This window comes from Protopterus annectens, chromosome 4.part0, assembly GCF_019279795.1.
Source record: "Protopterus annectens isolate FY-2018-M chromosome 4.part0, PAN1.0, whole genome shotgun sequence".
NCBI classification, from domain to species: Eukaryota; Metazoa; Chordata; order Ceratodontiformes; family Protopteridae; genus Protopterus; species Protopterus annectens.
Window position 1 is genome coordinate 843,280,789 of NC_056733.1, and position 14,965 is coordinate 843,295,753.

At 37.9% G+C, this 14,965-nt stretch overlaps 1 protein-coding gene across 1 annotated transcript in view; it reads left to right on the forward strand.

Annotated features, from left to right (window-relative positions):
* CFAP52 (cilia and flagella associated protein 52) overlaps positions 1–14,965 on the forward strand; it is a 788,965-nt gene that overhangs the window by 512,568 nt on the left and 261,432 nt on the right. Inside the window, exon 11 of the mRNA XM_044068790.1 lies at positions 6,452–6,603. Coding sequence (XP_043924725.1) covers positions 6,452–6,603 — 152 coding nt within the window. The remainder of the gene's footprint in view (positions 1–6,451; positions 6,604–14,965) is intronic.

Here is a 14,965-nt window from a genome sequence, read left to right on the forward strand (position 1 = left end):
CAGTCAAAATCAAGTATAAAAAAAAAGCAGCAGCACTCAACTCAAACCACTTCTCCTTGCACTGCAGTTCTAATTATAATTTAAATTCAGCTTTATAAAATTATCAAGTAATATGCTGAAAGTAGCAATCTCTGTGATACCCCGACTTGTAAAAATGTTTCTTATCCAAAAAAGACCTGCCGCCTGACAGCAACTATCAACTTGTTTTATGGGGAAGACATGATCAAATTAAAAAATGAGCAGCAAACAAGAAACAAGCTCAAGATAAATTGCTTAATCGATTACTGCACAAGTTATGGACCACACATGATAGATTGGCATTCTTTTTAGTTTAAGGGTAAAGCCTGCAAAGATGATTGCAAGTCTCCAACAAATGTAATGAGCTTCTGAAAATACTGTAATCCTGTCCTTTATTACAAATACTGTCATATGCATTTCACTACCTTAGGCTTATACATTATCTAGTTATGTATATATTCTCTGCATGGCAACAACAAAAAGGCTTTCAATGTTGGTAATTCTTTAACAGTATGCTTATTAAAGCTTACTTGCATCTTGCAATCTCTGACAAGCTTACCTGATGATCATTAAAGCATTGCTACTTAAACACAGAGCAACAGGGCACTGCGACAGCATGCATTTTATGAATAATAAGAAGCATAAATCAACAGTATAAAAATATGACAGAAAACCAGAACATTCTGCAAAATCAAGGACAGATGAAAAGCCACTGTTGTACTTGTTTTTACCTTGGATGGAGAAATACTCTGCACACTTACACTGCATAACTGCTCCTTGCCTTGTTTGGACATCCCGAGTCACTACATGGGGAAGTGGGGTGCAACAAGTATGTCACAATTTGAAATGTCTCTTGCTGACGGTGATGGCTCTGACACTCATACCTCTCAACCTCAGAGCAAGAAATCTAGATAAAGCTATACATAGAAATGGGACACATGCCCAAAAATAAGGACAATTTTTAAATATTGCTCTTATAAACTTAGAAAGATAATAGAATAGTAGTAGTTCTTGCATTAGTATGAATTTTCTGAAGGGTATGAAATTTGAAACTCAAATGTCTGCCATTATTTTCTAACTTCAATCTTTAATGATTTGCCAGTAATTTGCCAGAAAACCACAATTTTATGAAGAATGGACCAAAATGTGATGCAAAAATATAAAATTGCCACACAATACAGCTGGGAACCTGTCAAAGAAGGTACACCTTTTTAACATTAGTGCTGTTAACTTGAGCAGCTGACAAAATAAGAGAATCTACATGCATTTCTGACATAAAAGTAATCTATAACTCTGATCATTAGTTATTTATAATTGTAAACCCTCCACGTTTTCTTCCAAAGTTGCCATTTTGCGGAGGGATTATTAGGGGGAGAGCAATGTTCTGAGCCAAAACTGGGGACAGTTGAGAGGTTTGGATATTCCTAATTCTATAAAGCAATTTATTTGCACGTACCTCTCAACCTCTTAATGCAGGAAATCTGGATAAGGCCAAATATATTGGGGGAACGTATAAACAGTACTAACAATTGCTCTTGTATAAACTTAACAGTTGATAGAATAACAGGTTTTGCTTAAGCATGCATTTTCCTGAAGGTTATGACATCTGAAACGTAATGTCTGTCATTATTTAGTGACTTCATTCCTAAATGATTTTCCAGAAAACCACAAATTTTATGAGGAACAAACCAAAAATAAGAAGCAAAAATCTATTAATTCTGCAAAAATCTGGACAGTTGAGAGGTTTAGTTCAGCCGGGGCTGTCTTTGAGTTTGCTGCCCTTCCCCCCTCACAAAATCATGATCGAATGGAACCTCCACCCTGCAGCCATTCCAATGTCCCGTTCCTTGGTTATTTCACCCCATTTACCATAAACAATGTAATGTGCATACTGCTTTACTTCTGCGATGATTTGGATTTCATTTGAAAGTTTTATTTTGCATTTTACAGCACAAAACGAATAGATATCTGCTAAACAAAGCAATGCAGTCTCACAATGAAAATAAACTTAGCATTAAAATTTCTCTGCCCATGAAACTCACATTCATTGAAACAGCATTGAAACCCACATTCAAAGAAAATACATTTTGCCAGTGGCAGATAAAGATTAACTTTGGGCAGTTTTCAAATCATAGGCCCCTTGCACACGAAACATACACATTCTCTTTGATAAACCTTCCTGATTGTATTAAATTATATTCCTTGTACAGTACAGTACATTTGTTAGAGGACATTTTACATTTATCATTTTGAACATTTTTCCAGTAAACAATGAAACAAAATGCATGCACCAATAATGGCAAAACTGCCCGATTCAGAACATTTCCATCATAAAAGTCAGAGCAACATACCACTATGCCAAATCAACTTTTTTGTAAAAGAGGGGAAGAGTGAATCTTAAATGGCTACCATTTAGTGAATTCAGTTCTCACCATATCTGTCAACCTCTTAGCACAAAACACCTCAACAAAGCCAATAATGGAGATATACAGCCCCCAGCCATATTCTGTATATTCAGTTCTCACCATAGCTCTCAACCTCTTAGCAAAAAACACCTGGACAAAGCCAGTAATGGGGGAATACAGCTCCCAAACATATTCAGTGAATTCAGTCCTCACCATAGCTCTCAACCTTAGCACAAAAAACCTGGACAAAGCCAGTAATGGGAGAATACAGTCCCAAAAATAGGGACACATTTCAAATATCCACCTTATAAACTTAGAAAATTGCTAGAATAAAAGGTTTTGTGTTATCATGTACTTTCTGAAAAATATGAAGTCTGAAATTCAAATATTTATTTAACATTTGTTAACCAGGAAAGTCTGATTTGGAACAAAACAAAAGGAAATTTTCAGCAGAGGCCCAGGAAGAAACACTCCAGACACAAGTCTTTGTAAGATGGGAGGACATGCAGACTCCACACAGAAGCCACCCCAGCCAAGAATCAAACCAGAGAACCTGTAGCTGTCAGGCAACAATGCTACCACTTCACCACTGACTGTATAAGGGAACAAAAATACAGAAACCACAGATTTTATGAGGAACATAAAAGAACAAATATGAGGCAAAAATCTGCAAATTATTTACAAATGGTGGTGGTTAGGGAATTCAGACCCTTGCCACCTGCACCCAATGCACAGGGTTCAAGTCTGAGGTATTCTCTATCCACCACCATGTGTTCTCTCTAGCCACCAGTATAAAGCAACTGGGGCATTTCACACACACACACACACACACACACACACACACACACACACACACACACACACACACACACACACACACACACAAAGCTAACGGCTGGTTTCCTTCCCGCGAGAAGGCTCAACTGTCCTCACACAGACACACATCTAATGGCTGGTTTCCTTCCTGCAAGAAGGCTCAACTGTCCTCCCCGCAAGAGTAGTTCTTCTGTTCTATGCGGTCATCACCGCACAGACTTCTGGGCATCTGCAAGGCAGAGATGCCTTTCCCCCTATCCGGACTGCTGACACAGCAGTCTGGAGTTCTGTGAGTTCCAGGAACAACAAGCATGTATGTGCGGAGTTCCGGGACAAATGATTTGTTTTTTTTTCTTCTTTCTACAGGTGGTGGTGGTGGGGGGGGGGGGCTGCAGTCCTGCAGTCCTATAGCATGAGCTGCCCCTGCTTACTATGTTTCAAAGTCAGGTGGACCTCTTCTCTTACAGTATCATCAGTTACAATATATACATTTAAACAGGTACAATAATGCATGCACATTTCTTCCTTTGTGTAGCAGGACACACTGTGGATACATTTTTAACACAAACAACTTTACAAATACTTTCAACACAAGCATCTGTACAAATACAAATTACATATACTTCTTTACAAAATTCCAGCTAGCTGTGCTGGCATAAATTACATATCCACTGCCCTACTTCTTCTGGCATAGCTGGCAGTAACTTACATAGTCACAATCACAATAGTCTTGTCGGTGGTAGTAAGATCATCCATGACAGACTGGGAGAAATATACTTGCAGTTAGTAAGCTCCGGTAGACCCAGTAGTATGTCATGTTGCACATTGGATCAATCCACTATAAAATTACCCTTATAACGGTAGACATAACATATAATTCCAATTTTAACAAATCTGAACATTCTTTGTTAATTTTTCTTATGTGATGTCTGTAGTGAACTGTAATGATATGTGGGAATTACACAGAATTTTATAATATTTCATAATGTCTGATAGTTTTATTCACTGGGTCTACTGATTCTTTTGCTATGAGTATATAGCACTTTAGGAAGACTTAACATCTTGATAGGACCAAGGCTCTGTTTAAATGGCAAATAAATGCCTTTCGATTTTTTGTAATTTTTGTATACTACTCTGTAATTATTTGATGAGTGTTATTTACAACAGCTTTCCAGTCTGAGTTTACTTGAACCCAGAAGTATGTTAGTGAAATATTACTTTGTAATGATGGCACATTTTGTATTTAACTGAATCATGAGACTGATACTACAAGAATTCTTTTGGCTTCTCCCATTAGGGGTTGTCACAGCAGATCAGTGGTCCGCAGACTGATTTGCAGTGAGGTTTTTACGGTGGCAAATTGCCAGCCCAGTGCCCAACAGAAGGCAAACACATGTACACACACCTACTGCATGTCTTTAAAACTCATTTGACAGGAGGGAGTATATGCAGACTCTGCACAGAAGGCACTCCAGCTGAAAATTGAACCGAAGAACCTCTTGCTCTAAGGCGACAGTGCTAACCGCTGCACCACAGTGGCCGACCCCAATCCCGATAAACTGATAAACGGTTAAAATTTGGTAGTTCAGGGTTAGTGATAAAATGCAATAAGCCACTCACATGCAGTGAGGTATTTTTCAGGCTATGAACATGGTATGTCTTGGCTTTGTCTAATTGCTATGCCAGTGGTTCTATGGCTAAATCAAATAACGAAAGTTATAAAGTACATCCTTGTTTTGTATCTCTTTGTTAGTATATGAACTGTGTGTGATGTGGAACAAGCATATGTTTAGCTTAAGAAACAAAAAGAAAAAAAAACAGGAACATACCTGCGTTTATAAACTCATACAACTGTAAAACTAATATACTTTAGTTATATGTTTTTTGCAAATGGTTACTTGTATTGTATCAAAGAGTAGACTTTTGTTGAAGTGGGATTTACCAGATTTACCTTGATTCCCATTCTGACAAAAGATCACGTCTGTGTGGGAGATTGGTTGGTGTACGTCCATGTGTGGATGATTTATAGATAAACAAAACAGTGTAAGAAACTTCTCTGTGTGGAAGATTTTCAGTCCATATATCTCTAGTTAATCACTGTATATTAATCAGATCAGACAATAGTAGTAGAAGTAGTGAACTTAAACTCGTCTTAAGTAAAAAAAAAATAATAAAAAATATATAATTGTACAGAATTGCTAAGTATTTGAAAGTAATCCAAGCAAGGCACGCAGTCTGTTTCCAGTCAAAAATCCTTTATTAACTACACAGACAAGTGATCCAAGTAAAACAAAAATAAAGTAATAGTTTCCTCACAAGCTTTCTATTTATTTTGCTATAAAACAAAGTGTTATTGGTACACGTTAGTTATTGTGTGCATGTGTGTGTGTGTGTGTGTGTGTGTGTGTGTGTGTGTGTATGTAAAGGAGAGACAGGGAGTACAACATCCTTGTGTCAGTGTGTATATGCTATTGTGAGATCGGAGGACAGTAGATTTTAAAGAATTTATGTTTCATCACTGTTGTACAGTCTCTGAGTCAGTATGTGTATTAAGTTACAGATGTGTTGAGAGTGCAAGAGCCCCCTTCGCAAAATACTTTTTCTGTATTTTTTATCAGTACTTTTTGTGGAGCTGACATCAAGTTTTATAAATGCCCTATATATAATCTTTATAAAAGCAAATTGAAGGAATTTTTGACTGAAATCAGAGCAGCTGGTTGGCTGTATATGCTTTGCCTAGTTTATTGAAGGTGACATAGTAAATATGTCAAATGTTTTGTGGGAATCAAAAGAATGCATTTTAACAAATGTGCTAAAGAAACATGATACATATGATGAATGACTTTTACAATATTTTTAATAACACAGCATTCCCTCACCATCCAATATTTAGCGAAAGATCTTTATTCCATGGGGGTGGGGGGGGGGGAATAAACTGTACATCAACATGCCTGTTTCTAAAACAAATAGCATATCGTTTTGTATTCAGATTTGGTGTCAGGTTACCTTACTGGACAAAATGACTAGTTAAGATGATTTTCACTTAATTATCAGTTCAGACCATGTAAACAGTGTGTTTTCAGTAGGGTTACTTGTTTCCATGGGAAAGTAAAGAGAAGAGCAGAAGGAATGAGGTGAAAGTGTCTGTCACCCTAAAAGTCAGTCACTGCACTCATTAATCCATGATGGCCTTTTTGATTTTTTTCTCTTAGATAAGAGTGTGGGAGATAAGCCAAAATGCCCACAGACTGATGGAATCAATGAAGGAACACAAATCATCTGTGTCATGCATTAAAGTGAAGAATAATAATAAAGAATGTGTGAGTGCAAGCTCCGATGGAACCTGTGTCATCTGGGATATTGAGTAAGTGTATTTTAAATCAGGAATGACCTGTTACCCTCCAGATGATCACCATCTTCCTTTCTTCTTTCCATTTGAAACCATTAGTTACCCAGCTGTGTTACTCAATTACAGATACTTTGTTCAGACATATACCATCAGTTTATAGGGATCAGTAAGTTTATATTTCTATCTTTACATGCATTTACTTATTACTTGAATTATGATGACACAAAGTGTTGTAAGTTCCTTTGACCCTGACAGCACACTTTACTAACCTTGATGCTTTTTATATTGATCACTGCTGTAGTAGTCTAAGCTATATGAGTTATATCCTGTGTAGGGTATAACAGCTGATCAGCTTCCAAACCTTTGGGGCACCTTCTACATTCTCAAACCATTATTAGGCTCTAGTGTAGCTGACTAAAAAGACAGGATTGGTTAACAAGCCCTTCAGAGCTTTCCTGCCACTGAAGACAGCACTCCTGTCTGGACTTCAGAGGATCTATGGTCAGCTTATGCTGTTCCATTACTGGGCAGTTAAGTTCTTTTTGGGAAGAAACATTCAGCATATTCTTTTTAATGTTTTAATTTACTTACCTGTGTTGCAGAGTGCATCTTAAGCAGCGTTACCATACTTTTACATGGGAGTACACTTCTGTGTTTGACAGTTTAAAACTTGAAATACACATTTTAAAACCATTTTTCTGTCAAGAAACTGTGTTTAAATTAAATTTTGGGGCTGATCAAGTGTATTAGAGTATTTGTTCTGTGTTTTTTTGGGGGGAGTGACATTGTACTACTTTTAAAATTTTACCAGCTTGTGCTTCTTAGTTTCCCCAGGAAAGCAGCATCATCTTCAGTTTGACCATGGTGCAGACTACTGGTCCCATGTTGGCTCTTCTTCCAATCACAAAAAGAAAAAGTTAGCTATTGCCACCACAGAAATTAGCAATTTGTCTCAGCAGTAGGTGGGTGACTGTGCTGTGGCCAAAATGGGGTCCTTAGACCACACATTTTCCTCCAGATCCCTCTTGTGTTGTCCATACAGACACTATGGACCAGGGATTAGCTGTTGGGGACCCGTCAGTGGGCAAAGGAGAGCCCCTCTTGTTAGTCTTGGGAGAAGGGGCTGGGAGGGTTCCCCTGCTTAGCCAAAATCATTTTGCCCAACCCTGGGGAAGCAGCTGCTACCATGAGTAAACCAATTTGCCCCAGTTTTCCTGTCAAAAGAAATAGAAAACTATACATTTTTACCTTTCCCTACACTACTTCCACCGGAAAGGAGTAGTTTATTAAGACTGACTGAGGATCTTATTGACCCTTCCTACATGGTAGTTTTAGGTAAAAGACAAAGGAAATGTTCATCATATTGATCACTGCTGCAGTAGGCTTAGTTATTCAGATTATATCCTGTCATGCAGTAATATAAGTACTCCTCTTTTCCTTTGTCCCTGATATTCTGCAGAATATCTATCTTGAAATATTTTATTTATCAAATTCACATGCTCACTTCTTTCCAAGTGTGTCTCCTGCAGCATTGCTATTTGCACTCTGTACTTTCTACTTTAATTAAGTATTCTTTCCTTTTTGTCTATGCTTGTGAGACTGTTCACTTTTCAAGGTAATATAGAACGTATCACCATTATGGTAAGAAACCATTACTCTTACCTACACTTCGTTCTACAAATAAAACATTATTACAAGTTATAAAAGCTAATAATTCTGCAGGATGCTCACTTTATTCATGTCATATCTCTAAACACTGGAACTCACTTCTACACCACATAAGAACTACCTCCAATATAACCCAATTTAGAACACTACTAAAGAACCACTTAGCTGATTTATGGCTCTGCTCATGTCACAGTCCAGGCTAATTTCTAAACAGCTATTTCCCCTTATGCATCTTTATACCAACCTTATGGCTCTAGGATTGTTGCTCACTATTGTTATTATTTAACTGTACTGCTGTAACTGGATGTTTATTTATATCCCTAAAAGTTGTAAAGTTCTGAACTAATATTTTTTACTGTGTAACGCAATTTTATTAATATCTTATTAGGTTTTTGTAATTGTTTCAACTTTGTTTGTTACTTTATTTATGGAATTTTAAGTATGTGGAGCTTTTCTCCCCAGACATCCACTGAAAATGGGCTCTGCCCAGTCGGATTTTCCCAGTAAACAAATGTAAAATAAATAAATTAAATATTATATATGGCAGCTTTTATAAATGTGTATTTCCAGGTTTTGTGATACCTGCACCCATTAATGCTTGGCAGGTTAATCCTTTATACAGTTTTTTGTAATCATTGGCATTGAAAATTTTGTCACATTTTGCAAAACTTTTTGTTTTAATAAAAACCTTCAAAAAAATCCTCAAGAACACTTGCAGAACCTGTTAACTTAATACAAACACACATAATGATGTACATCTTCATTTGATGATGTTTAATCCTCATAATAGGAACATATGCTCAAAATAGACTGCTGCTAACAAAATCCTTCACTAACTTGAAATTACGGTTATCCATGCTAGGACACATGTTGTACTGCCTGTGCTTCTACTTTTTTTATCTTTATCCCCCCAGATGTGAAAACAACTTGCATGTTTTCATAAATCATTAACTTGAAGTAGCCTTGCCTTGAAGCATTAAAGAAGAATCATAGCCTTGAGGAAATCAGTGTTTTTTCTCTTTTGTCTGGTGTACAGTGATTTTCCACAAACACTCTACTGTCTCCAACTTTTGATACTTTGCCCTTTTGCCACAGTTTTATCAGGATCAATTCTTTCTGCTTGTAGGTTTGCATCTTTACTGATAAAGGTTTTGGCTGCTTTCTCATGGCCAGATTTGCAGAATACACATGGTGTGGTGTGCCCCTTCTGTTAACAGTTCCGTCTGTGAAATACCAGTCCAGATGCTTATTTGTGCCTTCATAAAATTAGTGCAATCTGTTCCTTCTTGTTTCTTTGGTACAGCAGAAAATCTCAGATTTCCCGCATGTGCTGTATCCCTTAATCCTACCAGTTTTTAAACATCTCTTCTTGAGCAGTGTCATACTCAGCCAGTCTTTTCTTAATTTTGATATCTGATTTTTGCAGTTGTATAAGCTCATCTGAATATCTGTTTAAAGTTTCTTCCATTTTTCCAGCCTTTTATTTGAGTTGATATACTCCTTCAGCTTTTTGTTTATTTTAATAAGCTCTGGACACATTCAACTAATTTTTTCCTCTAGATTACTGGAAACCATGTCCTGCACAAAGCTGGAGCTTGAACTGTTTTTTTCTGAACTACTAGCTAGTAACTGAATTTTATTCACTTTCTCAATATCACTGGCTATTGTTTCTCAATTTCTGTTTTCATACAGCGAGAGCTGAAATGATGTTCTTGCTCACTGTGCAGCCAACTTGGAAGTCCTGGAATCTTTTTGGTACCAAAAAAAGAGCACTGTTAGAGACCTTTCCTAGATTTTTTTCTTTCTAAACAAACATCTTTGTAAAAATTCCAAAATTCAAAGTGCTGACCTTACAGTAGCTCCTGGAATTGCTTACAGACCACTGTTTCATGGTGGCTCTAGATCTCAGGGTTGATTATTACCATATTCCTATTGCTCTTAATTTCTGGAAATTTTTGAGCTTTGCTCTCTCTGGCTTTACATTATCAGTTTTCTTCATTACCCTTTGAGCTATCTTCTGCACTATGAGTGTTTACAAAGTGTCCGACCCCAGTGGTTGCCTATTGCAGAACCATATACATCCACATTTTTCCTTATTTAGACAAGTTGTTGATTTGTACAGATTGTTTGGGAGTCCTCAGATAAGGCCGCATCCCTTCTTTCCCACCTGGGCTTTAAATTGAACTTTCATTAAGTCCTTCCTCACACTCCATCAATGAATTGTTTTCTTGGAGTGTTGGATAGACACAGTAAAAAGGATGGCATTCCTACCAGAGGACAACATTCTCACATATCTGGGCATTTTCTTGGATTTCTCTCTTCAAGACATGTCTTCAGCAAGAGATTTCCTCAAAATTCTAGATATTGTGGTATCAATGATCTTCATGAGCCACTAGCCATACTACACATGAACAATTCATTGGTACAGGAAGAAATGCCAGACCCAACACCTTCATTCCTTGGATTTCCAGGTTCCAGTACTGGGATTTGTGAAACAGAAATTGCAGTGGTTGAGGGATTAATTGTCACTAAATCCATGCCTCACTTTCTGTCTTCCAACCTTAGTTTAGTCTGTCCAGATGGACTTCAGATTTTGCATGGGAACCAATGTCTATGGGAGTTCAAGTGCAAGGCTTGTGGAGTCCTCAGGACATGGTAAAGCACATAAATGTAAAAGAGATGTTGGCAGTGATTCATGCCTTAAAAGTTCTTTATCACTTACAGACACCGGGTCCTCTTCTAGTGGTCAAAGACAATTCTATAGTGATGTGGTACCTGAACAAGCAAGAAGGTATAAGGTCATACCCTCTTTGCCATTTGGTACTGATGGCCCAGGAACTGACTCTACAACATTCTCTGACTCTTCAGGTCTCATACATTCTGTCAGAGAAAAACACAGTGGTAGACAGACTAAGCAGATCCTGGACAGACCTGCATAAGTTAAAGATCCATGTAAAACTCTTCCAGGACTTGATCCAAATGTGGAAAACACCTCAAATAGATCTGTTAACTTCCTTGCAAAACAGACAACTGAAAAAACTCTGCTCAAGACATTCTTGCAGCCATGCTTGGAAGACAGATGTTCTATCATTCCCATGGTCAGGAATGTTACTGTATGCATTTTCACAGTTTCAGTAATTTCCAATGTATTTATAAATATTTAGAAAGAATTACCAAAAGTCATTGTGGTAACCCCCTTCTGGCCCATGTAAGGTAGGATCTGATGCCCTTTTCATTCTTCTTCAATGTATGGGGTATGGATCCAAACTCCGATCAGAATTGGCTACATACCACAGACGTATGGGTTCAAATCTTGAGCTCTTCCCTCTACCCATGATGCACCAGCCAGCCTACAATACCTCAGATCTTATTTGGCACCATCTCGCAGGGACGCACATCCTCTCGCAGGATGTTTCTAAATGTTACCCAGTTGCTCAGTATCTTGTTTTCAGAAAGTACATTTATTCTAGTATTTCTGCTATCCTCCTACTCTTTTTATCAAGTTTTTCCAGTTTTCATTGATTTTTTTTCTGTACGATAGGTCTTTTATCATTCCTTCTGCATTCTTGGTAATTTCCTTGTTTACCATTGTTGGTACCAGCCTTTACTTTTACTTTCCTTTTACTTTTCTTACCCATTAAAGGGTACTCTTTCAATCACTGCTGGTATTTTACCTTCATATCATTATAAATATCTATCTATCTATATATATATATATATATATATATATATACATATATATATATATATATAACTATATATATATATATATATATATATATATATATATATATATATATATATATATATATATAAATATTATCTTACGTATGGAGGGTGCAGCAAGTCAGTGCCTCTACTGCATTGTTTAATGACCAAGAAGTCCCTTAAGGCATATAATTTTACGTGACACTATGTAGTCCATCTGTTATCTGAACACGGCTTTGAAACATCATTGACATATGTTTTGTTTGATTTCGAGATTGCTACAATAAAGGGTATAAGGGCAAACATTAATGGAGCAGTGTCGAAGGGAAGCTTGTTTCATTTTGTCCAGAATATCTGGAGAAAGGTGCGGCAATTAAGATTAGGATCACTGTATAATGCAAACATGGCATTCCAGTTGTCAGTGAAGTCTTTAGTTGCACTGGCTTTTTTGCCAGAAGAGGAAGTTCCATTGGAGGGCAGAGAGCTGATAAAATATTTCTCTAACTGTTATTTGCTTGGCAAAGTTAGAAAATTAAGCACAAGAACCACATGCTACTGTAGATTCCTTCCCTTGTTCCCTGTCTCTTTTTGGCATGTGTCCAACCTTAATGCTTTATTTCTCCCTTGTACCCAGAACTTGGTGGAAACTTGGCACCGCAGGTTGAAGTGCCTATTAGGTGCTCAAGCAACATATCTATCTGTTCTCATAACTACACTTGTGGGAGAACAGGATAGAGGAGAGGAGATAAGGGCTAGTATTTCTAGTGGGTGTCTGCCATAATCTAAGAAAACAAAAGTTGTTAAAAGACATGGCCAGTTCGAGACTATACTTAAGAATAAAGGTTCGTATTCCACCATGGAATTCCTAAAGGCTGTGGCAAGAGTTTTACAAAAAAAAAGAAGACTGTTATGGGAAATGTCCATGAATGGTACTTGAGTTTTGCATTTAAATCACTGTATACTTTGCATGTAACAACAGAATGTAGGTTGCACTACTGCACGAGTTGGTTCCACAAGTGTTGAAGGGAGATCCCACACAGTTTGGTTTCATCAAGGGGAAGTCATGTCTGTTAAATTTGGTCAACTTTTTTGTGACAGTCACCAAAGCCGTGGTTGAGGGGAAGACAGCACACACTGCCTACCTTGACCGGGCCAAAGCCTTCGACACTATTCCCCACTCGGGCATATGTTACCAGATGGGTAGCCAACTGGCTCACTGATAAAATCCACCTAGTCAAAATAAGGGAAGCCACCTCAAGCAGTAGACCCGTATTGAGTGGCGTACCCCAGGGTTCAGTATTGGGGCCTCTGTTATTTGGGATATACTTTTCTGAGGTACAGGCCAAAATCAGTGGGCTATGACTGACCAAGAGGGTCTCGCCCAAACAAATGGCTGGTGCCAGAAACATGGCCTCAAGCTGAATACAAAAAAAAAATCTATCAACATCCCCTTTGGAGAGAGAGATGTCCCCACAAATTATCAAATTAATAACAACGTTCTAAGCACACAGTCAGTTGTGAGGGATATGGGCACCCAGATTGATAGCAGCCTGATTTTTGACCACCATGTTGCTTCCATTGTACAGAAAGCTTTCTATATGGCCCACCTTATAAGTAAGGATATATCATCCAGGGACAAGGAGGTCATAATATCCCTGTATTCTTCCCTTATAAGGCCCATTATTGAGTACAATGCCCCATTCGGCATGTACCTCACAAAGCACATGCAGCAGCTGGAGAGACCACAGAGGTTCCCAGCAGAAGAATCCAGACCCTCAAAAATTTGCCAGACACAGATAGGCTAAAAGTCCTATGTCTCTCCTATGTCTCTACTCTGTTTCATACAGACTCCTCAGAGGTGACCTCTGTCTGGTATACAAGGCGATCTCTGACCCTGCCTTGATGGGACTGCTGCATATCCACAAGTCAAGCTGCACTTGAGTAACCCACACATCCCGCCTCAACCTGGTCTGTGACATCAATAGGACTTGCTGGCAGGATAGATTTGTGTCCCAGAGACTCCCCCATCTATGGAATAAACTCCCTCTCCACGTCAACCACAGTACATCTTTACCCCTTTTTAAGCACAATATGGTTAACTGGATGGGAAATAGAAAATATATTCCTGGAATTCCACCCGTATCCCTTCTGGACAGGGGCATCGGGTGCTGATCTGTCTATGTATGGACTAAACTCTTAGCTAGGCTTATAAAGTCCTCAGGGCCAGTAGCCTACTAAATTCCTATGATCCTATGATAAGTGACTTTTGATATTGATATCACAACAATGTGGACTTAAGGGATTCTTGCCTCCAGATACTGAAATTTGACATTTCAGTATTTCAAGATTTGAAAGTAGAACGCTCTCTCTCTCTCATATATATATATATATATATATATATATATATATATATATATATGTGTGTGTGTGTGTGTGTGTGTGTGTGTGTGTGTGTGTGTATATATATATATATATATATATATATATATATATATATGTGTGTGTGTGTGTGTGTATGTATGTATATAAAGTTGTTGTCTTCTGTTTTTTTCTTGCTGTTAATTATGGCAGAGAAATCAACCAGCTTTAAAAAGTGCACTTCTTGTAGGCACAAAATTCCAAATTTTGATGCCCACAGGGAGCGTATTTATTGCCTAGGATCAGCACACCTGAACGCTGATTGCTCTATTTGTGCCGTTTTTAACTCAAGTGATTTCAGATAAAAGGAATAAAGTGGTACTAAAGGGATTGTTGCCTAAATCTTCATCTTGTTCTTCAAGGGTTCAAACCCCCAGCAAACATCCAAAAACTACTTTGGAGTCTCATAAGAGTTCCCCTACCACATCTCCAAAGGCTTTGGCTCCCACCATGGCTTCATTGGAGCCTCCTCAGAAGATCCAAAGGACTTCAGATCTGACCTCATTGGATCTTAAAAGAAAAGAACTGGATCCTAAATCCTCAGATTCAACTGTCATACTTATAAAGTCTCCCAAGCAGTATT